General features: G+C 31.2%; 1 protein-coding gene across 1 annotated transcript in view; it reads left to right on the top strand.

Moving 5' to 3' along the window:
• Positions 1–538: 538 nt before the first annotated feature.
• Positions 539–24262, top strand: part of LOC139526770 (uncharacterized) — a 39733-nt gene continuing 16009 nt past the window's right edge. Inside the window, exons 1-9 of the mRNA XM_071321937.1 lie at positions 539–610; positions 1155–1207; positions 10841–10893; positions 11595–11655; positions 12191–12386; positions 15125–15436; positions 18617–18683; positions 20387–20442; positions 21592–21666. Of these exons, the coding sequence (XP_071178038.1) occupies positions 11611–11655; positions 12191–12386; positions 15125–15436; positions 18617–18683; positions 20387–20442; positions 21592–21666 (751 nt within the window). The 5' untranslated portion in view covers positions 539–610; positions 1155–1207; positions 10841–10893; positions 11595–11610. The remainder of the gene's footprint in view (positions 611–1154; positions 1208–10840; positions 10894–11594; positions 11656–12190; positions 12387–15124; positions 15437–18616; positions 18684–20386; positions 20443–21591; positions 21667–24262) is intronic.

Here is a 24262-nt window from a genome sequence, read left to right as displayed (position 1 = left end):
GGTTAGGGGAGGGTTGGGATCCCGCTAACATGTTTAACCCCGCCACTTTATTTATGTATGTGCCTGTCCCAAGTCAGGAGCCTGTATGTTCAGTGGTTGTCGTTTGTTTATATGTTACATATTTGTTTTTCGTTCATTTTTTTACATAAATAAAGCCGTTAGTTTTCTCGTTTGAATTGTTTTACATTGTCTTATCGGGGCCTTTTATAGCTGACTATGCGGTATGGGCTTTGCTCATTGTTGAAGGCCGTACGGTGACCTATAGTTGTTAATGTCTGTGTCATTTTGGTTTTTTGTGGATAGTTGTCTCATTGGCAATCATACCACATCTTCTTTTTTATATTCATTAAAAAAAAACTTGTCTACATAAAATTAGTAGACTTAACCTTTTATTCAAATAATTGTGTCGACTCATATTTATTTGTATTTTGAATTCTCGGCATATATTTTAATAATGTCGACCTAAATTAATATCTAAGTGGCATTGTGTCAACAAAAAAATATGGAAGTATCTCAATTAACATCACGTGACGTCACCATATCAAATATTATTTTCAACCACCCCAGATGTAATACTAATTGCTTTGAGTTTTTCTGGTTCCTGTGCAAGGTAACTAATTTATGTTTTTGATAATTTTTATTTGAGGTTTTACTTACTTCCATAGTTAAATTTTTTATTTGTGATTTTGTGACCAATCTTTATTTTTTTTTTACCTATTTCTTTTTCATTTTTCCAGTTTTCCCAGCAATTTTCAAATGCCTCCTTCAATTCCTGACTTTCTATTGTACTTTTACTCATTATTCATTTACCTACATGTAGGCCTCTTGAACGACACAAGATGATGATCGCTAACAGGGCAATGCGATTTTCCCAACATTGTAAACTTTATTTGAAAGACTTTAATCACAAAAGATATAGTCGATTCTAGACATATTTCAGGGTGGTTTTTTTTTGTGTACATTTAACAATGGATATTTAAAATATCTTTTCAATCAATGATCATGTTCGTAATACAATTCACAAAACAGCCTTGACGAAATGGTTAATGCACAATATCGAAGTCTGTGTTTGCTATGTTGGTGTTGTAAATAATTCATAGTAACTTTTAACAATATAGGATCATATGTGTGTACATGTTTATGTTTAATTGTAGGAATGTGTTGAAGTGTATTGAATAACTTTTAAACAAAGACAAATGGAAAATAGGTAAGTCAATATATACAATTTCTAAGATAATTGGATTATGTCGTTATTTCAAACTTTGTGTCTTAATTTTCATGTTCATAAATTTGTTCAATGTTAAAATATCAGTATCATTTATATTGTTCACTTATAGAAATATTGTTGAGACGGTTTACTTCTAAATGAAGGGAAACGTACTTTATCGCTATTCAAAAGTCATAAATCGGTTTAAAGATAACAAATCCGGGTTTCAAACTAAAACCGAGGGAAATGCATTAACTATGAGAAGAAAACAACGAAACAACAGAACACTGAAGTGCAACAAACGACAATGTAACATTCACAACAACGAACTATTAGATAACATCTGCCATATTCCTGACTTAGAGGTGTATTCGTCGGACGTTTCAGTCTCGTTGAAATCTAGTTCTGGAATATTTTCCAAAGCATGTGAAACAAGTGAAAAATATTAATGAATTTTAAAAATATGATAATCGAACATAACTCTGTGAAAAAAAATGTGTATTTACAATGATTAGTTTTTGAGTAATCCAGTTTTCAAATTTTACGATCAATCAAGTCAGTCTTTTTAGCCAAATATTTTATAAAATGGGTAAGGGGTACAAAAAAATATTTTACAAGAATCATGTACATCCTATATCATTGTTCTTTTTAAATTTCTTAGATATGTATTTTGTCAATCATTTATAACAAAAAAGTTCAAATAATATGCATTTTGTTCAATAAATGAGAAAAATCACAAATTTACAAAATTGACAGAATGGTAAATTTGATATAAAAAGGCATCAGAATATGATAAAACTTTCTTATATTAACACCTACCTATAGTTTTTTTAAGTTAAATTTATTTGTTACGCTTCATCTTTATTGAAAGTATGAATAAAGTTTAATTGTGGAACTGTGATTTTTTTCACGATAACAGCCCAAAAATAGGTAAAAATTTATGAAAAATGGGAAAATCATCAACATTGGGTATTTTTAAAGGGCCGTAGCAATAAAAGAAGTGCACCACCGTATGAATTTTCCTTCACCAATTATTTTTTTACAGACATATAAACCCCAAAATCAGGTTAAGAAAAAAGTTAAATTCTAGATATGTTTGGCTCCTCAGAGGTTTACATCCTTAAGGTAGCACAATACACAGATTTTATCTAATTCCCTAGTTTTAACATGCTGTAACTTTCTTTATACATTGTTATAATGCTTGGAAATTTATAAAAGTGGTATTTATGGATAACTAACAGATTACTCTTTCAAATTAATACAATGTAAGAATTATTCAACAATAATGTAATCAATTATTATGTTAACTGCGTCTACAAAATTTTACAAGAAATTGCCACTTTCAATTGTTATGTTAAATAAGTTAAATATACCGATAAAAATGACAAGACTACATGACGAGAATACTGCACAAATAAATGCAAGAACATCATAGACAATGAAATATATAGCTAAATAATATAATCATAGATTTTGACATGTTAACCACAGAATAACAACGGATAACTAAAATTATTTTAGGACTGTACACAAAAACAACTTAATACAAATACGAATTGTGTGTATAACCCAGTCTGTGTGTCGTAGCTGGACACATTTCTGGATGGATACAATTAAATGTATCGCTGGAGACCTGTTAAGTTATTCGAAGCTGTTGAGTGAAAAAAGGAGTATTGCCTTGACAAAAGTAATCTTTTCCGATACATAAAATATTGAATATTTGATTAAAATTGAACACCGGTAAAGTACAGCTGCCTTTATTAAACAATCATTAACAAATAAAAAAAACCAATGCTTTGTAGATGTCATGCTTTCAAACGCTTTTTTGGGATTAATCTTTATGAGGAGAACTCAAACCCGAACATTGATATAATTGTACAAATTGTGACTTGCATGGAAATGTCTCATATGCACTCAATCCACATCTCTATTGATCGATTGTCAGATTATCCCCATCATTCGAAAAAAAAAAACACCATATGTATTAGTTTACTGTCGTAAGCTCTAGGATTATTGAAATTTAAAACTGATTTTGCATACATGACAGTTGTAGGTAATTTTCAATATCACCATGTTCTAAAATAACAATTCACATATTTTTATATTCAAACGAAAATGAATCTTAACCTTAATTTAAAATATGATCGTACGCTTCAAACAAAAAATATTATCCAATTCTTGATAACAAATTGAGGTTAGACTATATATATTTATATATATTTATCTGTAATTTTAGCTACAGCTTGAGATATTAGGAGATTTTTACACACTCCTTCTTATGTCGCTGCATATCATTCCAGTTTTGAACCGACGTTTTTTATCACCCTATTTTTGTCTTAACAATGGATGGGAAAATGCACATAACTTCAATTTATACTAGATACAGAGTGTCAAGGTGTTAAATAATGAAGCATTGATCCACAAACAAAAATGAACTTACATTGAAATGTTCTTTGTCATCACGAATTAAAAATAGACTTGTCCAGATAATATTAGTAGACTTGACCTTAATGAATATTTGAGTATCCTTGCGTCTAAAATACTATATCGTTATCTTTTGAAACATTTCGTGATGTCACCATATCCAAAAAAATATGATCTTTAAACCATTGAAAAGCATGATTGCTCTAGCGGAGAGCTATTTGAAGCACCTGAGATCACCTTTCAGTTTTTTATGGGGGTAGTGTTTCTTAGTCGTCAGATTTCTATGTTGTGCCTTTTGTTCTATTATTTGTCTGCTTGTCTTTTTCTGTTTTAGCCATGGCATTTTGATTTTTTTTCGATCTATGAGATTGTATGTCCTAATACATAATTGATAAATAGTCCGTATCAACTTCACAAATAATACATGATGGTCTTGAAGTATAGATTATAATTTTATCATCTTAATAACCAGATAACGTGTTATAGTATTTTTTTTATTTGTCGTTATGACTATTACCTTTACTGTTTAGTCTGCTTTTGGTTATATCCATTTAAGGTGAATATGTACTTATACATCCCGTCATTGTGTTATTGTACTATGGTAAAAGTTTGTATTCTTGTCTGTCTTTTTGTTTTTATAGTGATTAAGATTGCAATGCTGACTGCTGTACCCCAATTTTTGACATTTTTACCTAATATGTCTGCTGGTTTGGTTCATAAATCGTTGTCAATATAACGGATTTTGATGCAACTGGCATACAAGTGAGAGGTTTAGCTAGATATGAATCCAGGTTCTAAGCTTTTGATTTTGCTATTTGATTAGGGTCTTTTGAATTTTCCTCCAAGTTCAGTACTTTTGTGATTTAATTTTTTTAACTCCGTGTCGTGAGCAACGATTTTAACTGTTCATTTTAAAATGTACAAATGAGAAGTTTAGCTAGCTATAAAACCATGTTTAATCCACCAATTTCTACGTAAGAAAACGCCTGTAACAAGTCAGGAATATTGAAGTTATTTTCCATTCGTTTGATGTGTTTGAGCTTTTGATTTTGTCATTTGATAAGGTACTTTCCGTTATAAATTTCCATTTCGGTTCGTATGATTTTAAAGTTTCCTAGGTTAAAATATATTCAGACAAATAAAAAGAAATACTTATTTAAAAACGGTATATGAAATGAAGGAAATATCCTTTATCCTGCAATTGGGTGTTCTACTATACAGATACAGTCCTCTACATATATCGCTATGCTGTATCTGTATACTATACGCATATCGCGTTAAGACTCCGCCCGCTGCCGGACTGAGTATTGTATGAACCTGCGTGACCTCCGAATGTGTATTGCAGTCGCATTCCAATGACGTACTAATTGCGAATTAACGATTTCTTTTACACGTTCTGTTTGTTTTCAAACATTTCTTAAGACCAATAAGAATCACACCAAATTTCTGATAACTTACACATATGAACAGCAGTCTTTTTTACGATGACAACTATCGATTTCAAAACTTGAATGGATATAGTTTAATAAACTGTTCGTAAAAATTGTTCTCATGGCCAAAGAACAAATTCGCAATCAAAGAAAATTTTGGACCAACCACACAAATATTTCGGATCTAATTTCTATTTAAAAAAACAACGGCAGACATTATCTGTTAACCAAGCTCTTTTCTTTACCTATAAATAGATTAAATAAAATTCTATAGGATTGCAACATAATTCCATATTGCACTCCTTAGTATAAAATCGTTCAAATCATACTGTCATATTGTTATTCTAAACTCGCCCTGAAGATCATAAAACACATTTTATTAAAATAAAGTATGTCAATAAAGGTTTTTATTTTGTAAATATTGCCGGTATTTTTAACGACCATTCTGTTAAAGACCAATTCCTGGATATTTTGATAAAACTGAACTCCCTCTTATTTGTTATATTTACAAGAAATCTACCCGGAAATATGTGTTTAGTTATAGCTAATTGTGTAAAGATGTAAATATCAGTGAAAATACACCTATGCCATGTAATTGCAGTAATTCCGAAAACAGTTATGGCCCCATTTCCCATGTCAAAACAGGAGACTTTAACACCGTTCGTGACCGATAGTTAAAATCATACCTCAATAAAGGACCTAAATAGCGTTCCCCGTCAATTATAAATTGGAATGAGTGTCGTTATATCATCGACGACTCACTCCGTACTTACTGTTTGAAACGGGTAAAACGGGAAAAAGATGGCAAAACATCTTTGGTCTCTTTTTTTTTAATTCAGTAATGAAGATAGTTGATATTCGTATACAAAATCGCGGATCAAACATAAACTAAAAGAACTAGCCAAGGAATTTGTATTTGTCCCAGCTGATAAAGCTGCTAATAATATCATTATTGTTTGAAATAAATTTTGTATTGAGGTTCTGCAAAAGGAAATCACTAATTCACCAACATTACAACTAACTTCATTTTCAGAAAACGACATCTGTAACAAACACAAATTTGTATCTACTTCTTTACAAGCAGAACCAAATACAATGGCTTCAGAAGCTACACAAAAATCCTTACAAATATAGATTTATTTCATCTCCAAGCCATTGTTCCACTACTTAATTGTCTATCATACTTACTAGTACACTTGGTACTATAAAAAACCTGAAAATAAATTGTTCAAATAAGGCCTTTCAAAAAAGTGGAATTAATTACTTTTGAAGGGTCACAAACTCGTTGGAAGTACTTGATAAATTGCATGCTTATATTGGTGATTTTGAAACTGTTCAAAGTTTTAATTTTCTACCCTATATACCACTTTGTCTCATATTCCTATTAAGAAAACAATCACATTCCTAATTAACTGGGCATTTAAAAAGTCAAAATGCGAGTACATATTCAAACTCTTTTAGGTCATTTTTTAGTAGCAATAAACAAAAGAACTATGTCAATTGGATATGCTTTGATACTATATATGCGCTTGAATTTTTACATTTTCGTTCGCTTTGGAGATTCCGTATATCGGCAAGTTATTGGAATTCCAATGGAAACTAACTAATTTATTGCGGACCTGTTTTTGTATTGTTATGAGTTACAATTTATGACTCAAATTAGCAAAGACCCATCGAAACAACATTTGATACAAAAATTTAACAATACTTTTAGATATTTGGATGATATATTGGCTCTTAATAATGACGTCTTCAGTATGTATACTAAAGAAAGTTATCCCGTTGAACTTACTTTAAATAAAGCTCATTCTAACAACAATGAACAATGACCACTGCCCTTTCCTCGATCTTGATATCTATATCATTAACGAAAAGCTTAATACAACAATTTATGATAAAAGAGATGATTTTTCATTTCTAATCGTTAATTATCCTTTTTTAGATGGTGACGTTCCCTTGTCACCATCTTATGGTGTTTATATATTTCAACTTGTACGATTCGCTCGTGTATGTAACAACGTATTAGATTTCAGTGAGAGAAATTTATGTATTACTGAAAAAGTATTACACCAGAGTTTTCGATGTCACAAACTAGTCAAAACATTTACTAAATTTTAATATCGGTATAAGGAAATAATTCGTAAATATAACTCAACATGCAGACATCTTATACGTTCAGTTATTTCACATCCAATCTATTATGGTAATATTCTTTACAAAGCACAAAAATGTCAGTATTCACCTCAAAAGCTTACAAAACCTTTAAACAGACTTTGGTTTTAATATTGATTCACTTGATGCATCGGAACTAAACCCATTTATTTTTGTTCTTCTCATATATTTTATGATAGTATGATACTAAACCCCTAACGGGAGGGATTGTGCCTGATATTCATATGATGAAGACATAATCGTTCAATCAGTTTGATTGAGGTCTCGTACTGGCATGTCAGTTAACTGCTAGTAGTCTGTTGTTGTTTGTGCATTATTGTCATTTTGTTTATTTTCTTTTGTTGCATCTTCTGACATCGGACTCGAATTTTCTTGAACTGAATGTTAATGTGCGTATTGTTATGCGTTTACTTTTCTACATTGGCTAGATGTGTAGGGGAGGGTTGAGATCTCATAAACATGTTTAACCCCGCAGCAATTTTGCGCCTGTCTTAAGTCACGAGCTTCCGGCCTCTGTTAGTCTTGTATGATTTTTAATTTTAGTTTCATGTGTATAATTCGGAGTATAGTATGACGTCCATTATCACTGAACTAGTATACATATTTCAGTTGGACGACAAACGCCTGAATCTGACAGATAAAGGTCAACTTGTCGACACAAAAAAGACCCGTATGTAAAATGTTTACGCCCATAAACAGCGCCCCCTATAATTTTTTCTACGTCATCTTTGAGAACGATGTCCCGTTCTGTAGTAAATTAAAACATTAAATTAACTAAAACATAGAAACGTAAGTGTAAAAAACAAATTGAAAGATCTATTTGCAGATGACTGGTTATGCATGATACGCTGGCAATGTGCGCAATGTCCTTTAATCCAAGATTGAAAATTAGTTTGTTTCCTACGTCAAAATGGCGGATTTCAATGTATACATTTTTTCCTCTATTTATAATCTGACAGAATTTCGTATCCAATCATTTATTAGCAATTTTATTATTGATCTTTGAAGATCATCCAATCACATTTACCGTTAGAAAGTGGCTACACGTTACCAGCCATCGTTACAAAGTAGCCATGTGTTTTGTAGGGATACCTTGGGAATATTGTGTATTCAAAAGTTACGGTAAAAATCAATGTTTTCTTCATTAAATTTCCATGCAATTCACAAGTCATAACAGCAAATCCATTCTTAATAGATCTCATAAGGTAAACAGACATATTTAACTGTCTGCTTTAGCAAATAAATCGTGTAAATAAGCCTGATGGGTCGTTTTGAATTCAAGCACAGCAGACAAACACGTGGTAGACTGTTTATGTTTGATAGTTTGTATACCTTAATTGCACGTTGATGTTACTATATACTTACAACCTTTATCGTGTTATACTTTCAATAGTTATATAATACATCTTGCCCAAGAAACACATCTAGCTAGGTGCAAGGACTTCCTTTACTAGAACTTTATATAATGAGGGTGTACTGATGTTTACAAATTACCATATTTACATTACAGCATTTTTTTTTGCATTTGATATATTTCATAAACATGTACATTTTATGTACACTAAGAACAATAGAGTAAATGAACATACATGGGTTTAATTTCCACCCTAGGTATAAATTTTGATACTCATTATACATGCATGATAGGTTGGAACAAATAGAGCAGATTGCAATTGATTATAATGTAATGTCTAAAATGCTGATTGATGGGGCCAAGTCCTCAACATCATTTTGTCTAAGTATACAGAAGCTCCTATAAGGATTAGTAAGGGAATACTTTACACATAGTCCAGTGGCTTAGTCCTGTCTTTTTTGTCTCTGATATTTCCTAATTTATATTATCATTTCTATTATTCTCATGTACATGTAGTAAGACAAACTTAAAGCTATTGTTACTCTTATATTCCTCATTTGCCTGAAGTAGGTATGATAAAACAAAAATTGTGCATGTACTTCTGTCCACTGCAAATTGATTTTATTTTCATTCAATGGTAATGTTCACAATTTTGAAGACCATATTTCCTTTTTTCGATATTTTTGTTTTAATGTAATGAAAAGTTCAATTCTATTGTAACACAGGTTCTGCTGACAAATGACTGATAAACCCTTCTTGTATCCTTCTATCTACCAAAAGGTGTTTGAGAATATACAATAAGTCCAAGTTTTAGAGAAAAGTCAGTTAAATGTATATATAATTTTCTTCTTTGGAAGTGTGCAATAACCTGTAAGTACTTGAACAGAATGTCATATTCAACCTTTCCATGACTATTTTAATGTTACAACAGTAGAGGAACATGGAATATTAAAAAGTTATTCAAGAAATCGTCGAAATATATCTGCAATCATTATTTTTACTCGAATTTACTGTTGTAAACTTGCAATATCCAACGATGCACGTACCGAGTTATCCCCCTTTGATCTCCGCTTCGCAACGAATAAGCTGACACAATTGCGTATCCGGGGTTTTTGTTATCTGATAGAGTAAATTGAGAACCAAAAAATGGTTTTACTTCATATTTTATACCCCTCAACACGTTACCAAACCTATTTAAGGAATTATTAAGGATTTACCGTGGACCTACGCAAATTTTCAGAAAAAAAGTTTCACTTCACTCGTGAATTTATAACATTTTAACAACACTTTTTAATAATAATTATATAAAATAAGGAAGCTAATTCAATCTAGAATTGACCACTTTGGTTTTTATTAATGTACGTGTACAAATAAGTCAATACGAGTCCAAAAACCACGAGACATGCACGTTTACTAAGAAATCGTAAAGTCTGACCTTTTATCACGTGACCAATGTCTTGACCTTAGAAGCCATTAAATCGTTTGCCGTTCAACTGATTTTCATGGGATAATTATTCACCTTGAGCGATGTATTATTGTTGACCATTCAAGATTCTTTTTGTTTGCGAACCCGTCTTCAGCTGAATATGTGATTACTGTATCGTATTACTACACAGGCTTCAAGGGATTTCAGTTCGAAAATAAATACAACACATGTGTTTTTGTGTCTTTCAAAACACAAATAATATACAGAAATAATTGCAGGATAATAACTGTTTAGTGTCTTTGAATATCGGTTGTATTTGTACTCGGCTCGAAACAGGTGTAGTAGCTCGCTAAAAGCTCGCATACACCTTGTTTCCTAGCCTCGTACACATACAGGTGATATCTAAAGACACTAACCAGTTAATGTCTATTTATTATACAATTCGAACGTTTATAGGAAACTGTTAGGGACGTAGTGTTCTGTATTTTATATTTCTCTTTTCAAACGTGACATTTGTCATTTCTGAATTGACAAGTCACAGATCGGTTCCAGGTTAACATTTCCAAGTTCAAACCTGACAGTTCCGCTTTGACAATTTTTTACATTCCAAATTGAAATTTCTCAATTTCATCTAATTAGGTCTCATTTCAAGCTTGAGAATTCACATCGTTAATTCGAATATTTTCACTTCAAAGTTACAACTCGACAGTTCCGAGTCGACAATTCTCCTCTCCAGTGTTGACTACTGGTATGGTGTTGTGAATAACTCACAATAATATTTAACATATTATAAATATATGTGTGTACATGTGTATACTTAATTGTAGAAAGGATTTGAATTGTATTGTATACTGGTGTAACAAAGACACAGGGTAGCAAGGTAAGTCCATAATTATGTATATCGCTCCTTATATGAACAAATAGGGTTATATCGGTATTATAAACCTTAGTTGTCATGTTGATAGAACAGTTAACGAGCTATATGATTAAAAACAACCTTAAACACAATAGCCAATAAAAAAAAAGTGTTATAATTCATGAACGACGTACTGATAACTGATCTCATGATACACTAAGTGACTGACAGTCGAACAGCAGAGGTAACGACCCAGTGCTGAAAATAATGAAAACAACACGTTATAAAAGTCATGCATCTAAAACGATGTTCTGTGATAAAAGGGTAGAATATATTATGTTTCATTAAAAACCTGTCTGTTTCTATTCAACTTAGCATACCTTTGTTAGTGTTCCTTTGGTGATTTTGCATGTTATTCCCCCTCTTACATATTGCATTTTCATTCTTGTCTCAATATGAATTAGTTTGTTTGATTTTTTATCATGATGAAATGTTTTCTATTTTGTCAAAAACATGCTTTTATATCTTTTTTTCTCCGGTATTTGTTTTGCTTATTGTTGATTCCGTACAGTAGTTACTCATATCCAAGTCATTCTATATCTAGCAAAAAGGTTACCTCATTGGCAGTACTCACACTATGTTTTCAATTTTTGGTGTTTTATAAATAAAAGGTTTGGACTAACAAAAATACGAAAATATAGCAAAACAATTTTTTTTTATTATAGGATCCTTTTTCCTAAGATGAAGCCTGAAATTGGAACAATGTGGAAATTCTTTTCGTTATGTGTAAGTGTCAAAACAATTGCACAGTGAAAAATTATAGTACATACATGAAGTACATATTTACCATTTACATGTTATATTTAAGGCAATGTTAACATTTCAAAATCTTTTACAATCAGTTGCATTACTTCAGTCATACCCTTGAACTAAACATGAGCATCAAACACAAATATAAATACGTTTTTTATAATCTTTTTTAAAAAAACATGTCTTTTCATCCAGAATAGTACAAAATTCATATAATATTTATCATTATCTTGAGAAACATTTCCATGATGATGAGTAAGGGTAGCTGTCATCCTTTTATTCAACGGTACATCAACCTGGAATTTCAAATAACTGAATAAGAAAGTTATTTCTCTAGTGTTCTCGTAGTAACATTCAGTTCAAATGATCTTAAACAATTTTAAAGCTTTTGAAAAAACCTTTTGACCATAGCTATGAAATACAAGTGGTAAACGTAACACATTTTACATCAAACCATTTCTGGTAAACAAAAAAATTGTTAGATAATGTTGGAAAACATTTTCTATTCCAGTCACATGTACTTATTATGACTGTGCATGTGCAAATATCAGTAGCATTATTTTTGAATGAGTGCCCAGAAAAACTGATGTGGACCTTAAGAGCGAAACAGCTTTGTGGAGTTGAAGATAAATATATGTGTCTGTATGATACAAACGAACGCTCATTCAGAGAACTATGTAAGGAATCACCTGAATTTCACAGACCAGGTAAGCTTATGTAGAGTCTATAGTTATTAATGTTTACTAAGAAAATGATTAAGAGTAGCAATTACTAAAGTTTTTATGTATATCACGGAAGTAATGTTAGGATTGCAGGTTGTTCCTGTATATCAATATAATAAAACAGAATGTGATATTTTAAGTTGACGTTTTCGGTTCTATACCATATTGTTTACATTAAATACCATTTGCTCTTAAAAATAATAAACAAAAAGCAAATATGATACACAGCAATAAAAGACAACCACAAAGTGCATGCTGCTTACTTTGAAAAGGCGAAAATGTGTTTGCAAACAACCTAACCCTCACCAAATTTGGAACAGAGGTTTAACAGCACAACAAAAGAGTTATTTAACTCAACAGATCGATTAATAGCACAAATTAACTAAAACCAAACAGTACAGATCGTGTATATAATTATGTGTTTATACCAGTAAAGTTTATTTGGTTTAATTTATTGTAATCAAAATCAATATTCACACAAATTAATACTCAACAGTTTAGTTGAATTTTGAAACTAGTTAACACTAATCATACATTTATTTAAAGAATCAAATGGTTCTTAATTTACGAAGTCGGTGAACAGCACATTGCTACTATCTTGCCCTTAAAAAACACTTGCAACAACTTATTGGGGAAGGGGGCTGTAGCTTGCCATTTGTAAGGCAAAATTTCTATTCCTATTCACTATACTAAAAGAGCCAGAGCCATTTTACCGTGAATTCTTTCCATTCGATAAGATAGGTAAATCATGTTTTAAATAGCCAGATAGATGCTAATTATAGTACATGAACATACGTCATATTATTTATTTTTATACCTTTAACAGGTATTCCTACCAAAAACAAGGCCAAGACTATTGATTTTTTTTTTGCCTTTGTTTAATTGTTAACCCCCTCTATGCGCATAAGGTACCATACCACGTACTTTGTCAACAAGCCAAATAGTATCGAACAAATTCAAATGGGATGCTGTTTTTCTAATTTTGAATATATGTATATCTGTATTTGTCTTTTAAGGTTTTATTGTCTATAAGATAAGATAAAATAATATCCAGTTTAACCGGAGAACATCTTACATCAGTTGGTCATAAAACACCGTGTGTTACTAACACATGTTATATGGCCTTTTCTGGCATTTTAACAAAGCGGCCCTTGGTTGTGATACAGATGCAATAGCTTCTTGATGCTTTATCTTCAATCACGATTTGTAGTTGTGTAGTTGATTTGTTCTGTAGTGTTGTTTTATTTTCTGATGACTTATGTACCGGTGCAGGGATGGCGGTAAAAATGTCATTACTAGTATATACACAGTCAGTAAATGTGCGACAAAATTGCTGTTGACTGCATTTGTTACACATAATACCATGTTCAAAAAAGGTTTCGAAAAATTGTTTGTGTTGTTTTGAAACTTGTATACAATGGCCTCATTTTCAGTTATGTGTATATTACACACGCAGCATTTGGGCTTCATTGCTATATAATAAATTCTCGTGTTATTGGTTATGTACAGGCACCTACATCAGTTTGACGACAGTTGTTCCTTGCATATATGTAATAAATGTAAACATTGAATAGAAAGTAAGTCAAGAGTATGCACAGTCATGGGAATGCACACAATAAGCGATACATTATTTTTTTCTTTAATGATATACTAGTATACTATAAAGTCAAAATGAACCAGAATGACTCTATGAATTAAGCCAACATCCGAAAAAATATGATAGAAACATTAAAAACAAATTTAATGTAACAACACAAAAAATGCAAAAAGTCTAAGCGAAATTCGAACCTTATCTTCAAAATAATCTTTGATTAGTAGCTCTATGCTCTACTGATGGAGCCACGGCGACGCTTGGTTATACTGTTTTATTTAGGAGCTATATCAGTACAATTTAGCGATGGTACAATTCTTTTATTAAAAAGTTGTTATTATGTAATAAGGACACATCAACACAATTTCATTTTTTAGGGAAAAAGTAGTATGAATTAAAACAGTCACAAAAAACTTAACTTTTGTTTGGTTTGAAATGTTCTTCTAGGGGGATTCCCTGTTTTTCCCACCTAAAATCACCATACATTCTTCATATTGGACTTTCATCCTTTTTGAGGGTTAAATTAACTGTTTATCACACATGTCAGAATATATGTAAATCGAGGTATTGACCAAAAAGCATTTTTATTTTTTATTTTTATAGTAAATTCGTTTCTGTCGGCACTTTTTGAAATTGGCCCTTCTGTGAAAAAAAATCACGACAAATTGGCCCTATCTCTTTTGTAACTAGTAAAAAACATACGTTAGTTGAACGGTGCATACGTCATTGTAGAGAAATGCTAAGAAGAGTCATTGTCAAATTTATCGCGGACCTTAAGCATGAAGGACAAAGTGAAATATAGATAATAACAGAAATTATACCAGAAATTCGGAATAATTTGATATACCAATCGCGTTGTACGAAACATGTTAATCACTTGAATTTGCGTCAAAAACCAAAATGATTTAAGAGCGTACACGATACGAGTTTTGTAATTTTGTATGAAAACTGGTTTTCAAACTATTCCCTCTTATTCTTGTTCTAACCTACATTTATATATGCATGCATAGAAAATTTGACATTAGATATTATTCACAGTTTTACTTTTGATCAACTTTTTAAGTTTGATTTGCAATCAGAAAATGAAATGTAGCAAAAGATAAAGCTGAAATCATACAATTCAAATTTTTAGGAAACGTTTTTGTTATTAGTGGAAATTTACAGTATTTTGCTGGAAGACCCTGTTACGCTAATAGATACCAACCACATAAATGGTGGACAAATGGTAGCAGTGACTGCCAATATCTTAAGTCATCATGTAATGGAGAGGGACAGGTACCTTACGACAATGGAACAATAGCAAGTGATAGGAAATGTCGTTGTGACTATACCAAATACTATACCTTTGTCAATAGTACAAGAAATAAATGTCACTGCGATCCTATAGAAGAAGATTGTTCTTGTTACAGAAAAAGATGTAATGAAGATCAAGTTCTTACACCAGGTAATTCCGATATATATTAAGTTTACGTTAAAACAGTAATGAGTTAGCTGAAAATATGAAACACACACACAAAACTTAGCAAAGCATTAAACCAAAACAAACATACATAAAAAAATTCTAACCATAAATTAGAATACAACTAAAAACGAATTTATACAGATTGATATGAGAAATGTGATTTACATAAACCCGAAGAGCTTTTTCAAGATTTACCTTCTCCAGGACTGCTAACACCCGAACACCTAAAGACAAGGATATAATAATGCGAAAAATATGACAGAAAGGGAACTATAATGTATAAACACATTCACAATTGTCTGAAGAAGAGAGATTTTTATCGTAAAGATATCCCATTTAAAAAGATTTTCCTGGATCTATCGTTTTTATTTTACAATAAAATCTTATTTATGATGCACGCCGTTTTCCGATTAAATTCTGGTGAGAAATATCGTAGCTTATAAGGAACAATATCAGATAAATTTACTGTTTTCGAATTTAATTGGATGAAAACTTACAAATGTATCTTTCCATTTCATACCGTAAGAATAGTGATTTGCATAACATTGTTGAACTATCCGCAATAGTGACGTGTAGTATACATGCGTATTCAAAATGAAATACAAAATCATACATTAGACCATTGGTTTTACCGTTTGAATGGTTTTACACTAATAATGTTGGGCCCTTTATAGCTTTTTGTTCGTTGTGTGAACCAAAGCTCCGTGTTGAAGGCCGTACATTGACCTATAATGATTTACTTTTATAAATTGTAATTTGGATAGAGAGTTGACTCATTGCCATTCATACCACATCTTCCTACAACTATGTGTAATAAACTGATCAACGAAATATTAAAAAAAAAAACGATAACTGAATGGATGCACAAGAAGGGACTAATTTTTTTGTATCAATACATGTAACAAATAAACACCTTTTAAAAACTGATTGTTTTCTATGTAGCTATTTATTAAATATTTCTATATAAAATTTACGTTTGTTTTTCAACAGAAAATAGCAAAATAGTTATTAATCAAATTCATCAAATATATCGGTGGAACTTATAAAGTACATTTCCTTCCACTGTGCCATTGTTTGCCATCTCTCTAAACAAAGCATGGTTAGTTAGATGTTCTGAGTTTTCTTAAAATTATGTGTTTTTTTTTTCTTCTCAAAATCAAGTAAACTGAATCAGGAAAAAAATCACACTATCTTTAGTAAAATACATGAAACTTGCGAAAGATATGAAAAGACAGGATGAGCAACTTGGCAAAAAAAGGCAAGATGACGATTTATGTTAAAAAAAAATCTGGACAAATTAATGAAAACAAGGCAGAAGCGAACAGACTGAAAAATAAAAAGACAGGACTGAGATTACAATTAAAAATCTAACATAAAAATAAAATGGTAGCGGCCCAATAGTAGGAGACAGTTGAATTAAATATTTCCACTTGAAAAATGTTAAGATTTTAAAGTTTAAAATTTACTATTACACAAAATTATAAAATCAATGATTTTACATGCACATGTATAAAAGTAAGAATTGCTATAGGATAATCAAGCACACAATCATGAACTACGTGCTTACGACGATGAAAGGTTAAAACAACCATGACCGGTTACATGAATACTGATCAGTCCATTCAACTTTACAGCATGCGTGTTCCAGTTCTCAGGTGTGAGGTCGAAGGTTTGAATTGACCAATGAAAACGATCGTTACTTTACGAGTTAATCTAACAAAGTTTGTTTGACTGATTACGTCGCACTACTTTTGCTAAGCTTAGTCGCAGTTAAGTGTAAATGAATGATTGGCGGTTCGATGAACATGATGAAGGAAAATAATTAAAAGTGTTTCAAAAGCAAACAAGTAATTAAAATACATTTTCATAAGCACAATATATTAAAACAGCAAATAAAATGATCAAAAGAACAGAAACAGAGTTCCAATGTCCCCCTCCTTTCCTTCTCGCGTTTTACATACTGTATTTGTCAATGGTCATTATATCTTTTTTTATTCTATATGTTTTTTCTTTAATTTGTTTTTATTTAAATCGTTCATAGACAAATGTAGGTGTGAGAACAAATATAATGCAATTTCCGAAATTGAAATATACGAAACCCAACGAGGATAAAATTCTTAATTCTAAATTGTCAATTTGTAACATGCATCTTTGTACTTTCAAAATACTTAATTTGTAAATTGTCAATTTGTTATTTGTATCTTTGTAATTTCAAATTCTTAATTCCTAAATTGTAAATAACATAAGCAACACGACGGGTGCCACATGTGGAGCAGGATCTGCTTACCCTTCCGGAGCACCTAAAATCACCCCCTTTTTTGGTAGGGTTCATGTTACTTAGTCTTTAGTTTTCTATGTTTTGTCTGCTGTACTTTTATTTGTCTGTTTGTCCATGGCGTTGTCAGTTCATTTTCAATCTATGAGTTTGACTGTCCCTCTGGTATCTTTCGGCGCTTTTTTGTAATATGTATCTTTGTAATTTCAAATTTTCAATTCATAAATTGTCAATTTATAGTTTGTGTTTTTGTAATTTCAAAATTATGTCATCATAATAATCGTTAGCATAATACAACAATGACATTTAACACATCGACATTTCACACAGTTACAAGTTACAAATTGACAATTAACATGTTAAGAATTTTGAAAATTACAAAGATGCAACTTACACATTGACAATTTACGAATTACGAATTTTGACATTACATAGATACAAGGTACAAATTGACAATTTACGAATTAAGAATTTTGTCCCCGATTTGTCAGGAATATGATAGTTGTTGTCCATTCGTTTTTGATGAGTTTTGTCTTTTGATTTTGCCATGATTAGGGACTTTTCGATTTGAATTTCCTCTGGGTTCAGTATTTTTGTGATTTTACTTTTGCCTTTCCATACATTTCAATGTTTGCTGATAATATCGATCGATTATTCTGCTGCAACTTATACCAGTTATCCCTCTTTCAACGGAATTTCATGTCATGTACAATCTTTGTTAAATAGGTTTCCTGCCCCTTTCTGTCAAGAGTGGTACCAATTATTTGTCATGTGTAAGTGTTGATTGAATTTTAGTGTTTCACTTATCTGTATCGTTAAACAGACATCGTTTTGCATATGTAACATAGCTAATCTATTCTATAGTTATACTTTTTTTATACTTAAAGATTATGGTTGTGTTGGCGTTCATCAATGGACTGGTCGATATGTTTGTCCTGAGTATAAACAACCGAAGTAAGAATTCATGATAGTTATATTGATTTGTACATTGGTACCAGCAGATTAACGAATTTATCCAATCGAGATCGTAAATTTATCAGATTTTAATTTCGTGCAAGCCTTGTTAAGGACACTAAAATTTGATAATCTAGTTATCGAGATATGATAAATTAAAAAGTACACGAGTAAATATTTAAGAATTTGTATCTTTAACATGTCTAATGATTTTCAATTTAATTTACATTTTTGATGAGTGAAAATCCCTTTGACTGAATTTAGCATTCGTGAGTCAATTTCTCTAGCACCTGCCAGATAATTTCGAATTATTCCTGATATTTGCTGAAGATTGTGAACTTTCAACTTAGCCAATGTCTTGTAAAACATTAGCAATCACATATTAATTACATTTTTGTTAAACAAAATTTGATTTGCTAAAAACTAAGACGAACTAATTTACTATATACACATGATAAGTATGATATTTCAATCACAATCGAACAACTCAGAACATTTTAAGTTGTTTCACCGAAACTGATATTTTCTGTTTTAGTACACGTACATGAAGGATGCTGAATGCTTTCTTGTCGATTTTTGTAATCATCTGGATCAAATATCCAATTGATGTCAGGGTGTCTCTAGTTTGAACAATTAAGAAAGCAAAAAGTACAAAGGGTTCAAGTAAACCAAAATAGTTATGAAAGGTACCAGGATTACAATTTGGTACACTAGACGTGCTTTTCGTCTACATAAAAGTTATCAGTGACGCACATATCAAAATAGATATAAAGCCAAACAAGTATGATGTTGAAGAGCATTGAGGATTCAAATTTCCCAAAAGTTGTAAACTCAATTAAATGCTAACCATACCTAAAAATAGCACATCGAAAAGACTACAGATCACCACAAAACAATACAAGCAAAACTTATGATTAATCAAAAAGAGCCCAATTAAACACAATTTTTTACGCAGATCAATCGTGCAGATTATTTCATTGAATAGGCTTCCATATAAACATTAGGATTTCGTTTTTGCTGACGGGTATATGCAAGATATAATAAGAACGTAGGAAACAAGGACAAGCACCACTATAGGCATATGTCGAGAGCAATCGACAACACAATGTTGCGAATAAAATAACGACGAAAAAATACTCTCTACCTTGTACTCTATTTTCTGAGTAATCTAAAAAAGTTAATAACAAAAATACCGAACTCCGAGATTATTTAAAACGGAAATTCCGTTATCAAAAGGAGAAAATCAAAATCTCAAACACATCAGAAGAAACACACAAAAAAGCCGTGAGTGATGTCAGGAACACCTGCCAGCAGATCCTACCTTATATGTAGTATGTGTTGTTGTTCTAAGAAACAAAGTTCTATAATAAGCGTACTTGAGAAGCTGATAACATGTTTCTGCTTATTAATAGGTCCAACAACTTATCATTAAGAAAGATTAAGTTTTTTATGATTTTAATAAAAAAAAAAATCAACCTAAAAATGCAAGATAAAGCAAGAATACATTTACATGATTTTCTCTGTCATCAATATGCCAGTTTTATTCTGATATGTATTAAATCGTCGCATCAAGCTATGACGCGTTAAATAAGCAATACATGTCACATTCAAACAGAAGATATAGATACAAATTCATCAAGACAACGTTATAAGTTATGTACATTAAAATATTTAATCAATTTTTATTTTTATAAAATTATCAGAATCACCGACGATAATAAGATGAAACAAATAACAGTATGCCCAGATATTGAAAAAGGTTAGTTGCATATAATATTGCTTGTCAACAAAATGTGTACTTATTAGCTTTAATTTATATGTATACCACTATACACATGTAGATATGTATCTGTTCATTGTGACATTCTTGTTGACTACAACTCATTGGACATAAACAGACATGTATTTTCTTTAATGCATAACTCTGACATACATTACACTGAATATGGCACATTTTAAGACTAATTGAAATAATGAAGGACATGTATAGACGCCAAATAATTACACAGTCCGTATAGGGTCGTATCTGATGGGTGTGACCTTCGTCACCTTCTAATTTTCTCCCACAAACTATAAGTTTGTCGCTAGTAAAACGAGTGCAATATCTAATCACTTATTAAAAGTATAATAAGTTGTGGTATTCCTCTTTAAACGATGACAGAAAAAATATGTCATTTAGAAATAAACTTAGAACTTACATACATTTTTACGAGAAATATATATTTTGAATCTTATTTGGCTATAGGTAATAGGAATCTAAAAATTCAGATGACAAAATTCAGAATTAGTAACCATGATCTAGAAGTAGAGAGAGATAGATACAGGGGACTTCAGGCAATGGATAGAATTTGTAATCTTTGTAAAATGTTCATCTTTGGAAAGTGAGAGAGTTTCCATTATTTCCAACATTGTCAAAAGTTACAAAACTTTCACAATTTAGATTATCAATCAAATTTTTTTTGGCTAATGTCCAATGAAGATAGTCACATTTTTAATCAAGTGAGCAATTTAGTTTATAACAACAACTATTGGAAAGTAAGTAAATTTATATATTTTACTGTCTAAAAGACAAAGGCATAATTTAGATATTTGTAATTTTAGCTTCTTATTGTATAATCAGGGGAAAAACCAGAATATTTAAATTCAGATTCCTATATTTTTTAGGATCACTGTTTTGAAACATGATACATTGTTTTATGAATATGCATTAGTGTGTCTGTCTTTTCTCTTCATTGTAATCATTGATTTAGTTGTACTAGTATTCAAATAATTATAATCATTTTGTAATCATTTGTACCAAATTTAACTTGTGATTATTCTGCCTGTAATGGGCGTCTTTAATTGACAATAACATATATTTGATTTTGATTTGATTTGATTATATTATTATATAATGTATATATTGCAGACTTATCTGGAACAGTTTATCAATCACACGCACGTATAGCAGTCACTTTGACATCTGGTGTTCTCATGATTTTAGGCAAGTATTGTTTCGTATCTTACAATTTGAAAATAAATAAAGTTGAGAATTGAAACGAAGAATTGTCAAACAGACAACAACCTGAATAAAGAGCAGAAGACAGCAAAAAGCATTGATCTAGTTTTATCGTTCGTTTGACGTGCTAAATTCGCGGGATTTTAGATTAAGATTCTTTTTATAAAACCTTTCAAACTTTGAGAATTAATAAACGTTTCGATCTTTCTTGTGTGTTTGATGAACATGAAGAGTAGTCATCGAATTGTTTCGACCTCATCCATACACCTATATCAATGATACTGTATAGCTGCAGGATATCTCACGTAGCATAGAGAATAGAAACAGGGAATGTTGTAAAGAAAATCAACAATCATACCATAAGAGCCTACAACATACTAAGATCATCAATGCAGCTAGAAAAAAACCCGCATCTAAACAATAAGATACATAAACTTTGTGAAATGTATGCTACACAGAACCCCGAATCACACAAATGAAGCACGATATTGGCTTGGTATAGACTAAAAAATGTGGCGGGATTAAAATGTCTACTTTAATTCAACCACCCCCTCTACCGCTAGACAATGTGGGAAAAACAAATATGCCAGAAAATTCATTCTGACCCTGATTTGAGAAGGTGTAACAGTAGAAACTCGCAAAAGGACTTCTATCATTTACTGACATGCAAACTCCAGACTTTAATTAATCTCATCAACACATTATAAAAAAGATGATGTGGTATGGTTTCCAATAAGACAACTGTCCACAAGAGACTAAAATTACTATCATTAAAAAAAGACATTAACAACTATAGGTCACAGTATTATAAATATAAAAACGAGTAATTAACAATAGGAATATAAGTATTTGTAATATACTTCCCGTTGATGATATGAACATCAAATTTTGTACTGGGCAGTATTCACTCTTATTTACGGGGTAGTCATTTCGTACTTTGGTCATTCCGTACCTCTGTCATTACTTAACAAACATTTTCCCTTATTTACCCAAGATGAAAAAAAAACAGTTAGTTCTGTATAGACTTTTTCCATCTACCATTTCGTTCATTTTTGCATCAGGTGTTGTTTCGATAGATCTTTTACTGATTTTATATTTACATTTTGATTCCTATTTATGCTGAGACATGTCCGCAATAAGTGATGCGCAATTAATCTTCGTTTGCAATTTGGCGATAAACGGATTCTCTATATCGAAAAATTTTGATTGTACCTTTTGTAGTAGGTTGAAGACGATCATACATCTACATTTATACGAGCCTTATATGACAAAATTGATGATTTGATATACTGATAATGGAAATGTAAGAGCTTGCTTTATTTTATACAAGCAGTTTCAGTTGTCCATAATAATCAATATGGCTAAATTGATTTTTAATCAAGTAAATTCTCCCAAAATAGAATAATAAATCGATTAAACGGAACATTGTTGAAACAGTTTTGTTATGGAATATTACGAAATCCGCAGAAAAACTTATATCATATGTCTTCGATAGCATAATAGTTAAATTCGGGATTGTGCTTACATAAATTTTCCCGATCTGGCGAGACTTTTACACATTTTGGTCATTTTAAGCGTCAAAAGAAAATTTACCATACGATTTTGTATTAATTATGATCATTCAAAGAATCTATTAATGTATGAGAGAAATCTTTGCATGAAACTTTCGAGAAAAAAATAAGATAATTTAAACTCTTCAATTTCGTTCAAATTCAAAAATTATCAATTGTTTATTATACAAATGAGATTAATCCAGAAATGAAATTCGGACGCATGCGATTGTGAACTTTACAATTCTATGTATCCACACCCTAGCAGCGCCTGCATATAAAGTATATATCTCCTAGCTGATGCAGGATTCAAGAGCTTATTTTTCCTATCATGATTTCCTTGATAGAAGGTTGCTGCTCATATGGAAGCTATCAAACCAAGAGCTCCAAGTGGTCAGGTTGAAGTCATCCTTCGGTCGTTTTACGAGTTGGTTGACCGTTATGGAATAACCGTTTCACAGATGATATCGGATATGTTCCTTTTTTCCTTACAATAACCTCCCTTTTCGCGAATCTGACATACCGACTATTTACCGGATTTGTAATAACATACAAAAACACGACGGGTGCCACATGTGGAGCAGGATCTGCTTACCCTTCTGGAGTACCTGAGGTCACCCCCAGTTTTAGGGAAAGTGGCCATTGTTACATTATAGTTCGTATCTGTATGTGTTACATTTCGGTGTTGTGTCTCTGTTGTGTCGTAGTTCTCTTATATTTGATACGTTTCCCTCAGTTTTAGTTTGTAACCCGGATTTGTTTTTTCTCAATCGATTTATGAATTTTGAACAGCGGTATACTACTGTTGCCTTTATTTTATTTGGTTCGTGTTGCTTTGTCTTTAGTTTTCTATGTTGTGTCTTCTGTACTATTATTTGTTTGTTTGTCTTTTTATTTTTCGCATTGGCGTTGTCAATTTATTTCTATCTATGAGTTTGACTGTCTCTCTGGTATCTTTTGTCCCTCTTTTAAAGGACACCATTACTAGTAGGTTGCTACTTTTATCGCTTGTTGTTTTCATATTTCAGGTC

This window comes from Mytilus edulis, chromosome 6 (genome assembly GCF_963676685.1).
Source record: "Mytilus edulis chromosome 6, xbMytEdul2.2, whole genome shotgun sequence".
NCBI classification, from domain to species: Eukaryota; Metazoa; Mollusca; class Bivalvia; order Mytilida; family Mytilidae; genus Mytilus; species Mytilus edulis.
The sequence above is the reverse complement of the archived record's forward strand: the minus strand, read 5'-3'. Positions and strand labels throughout refer to the sequence as shown.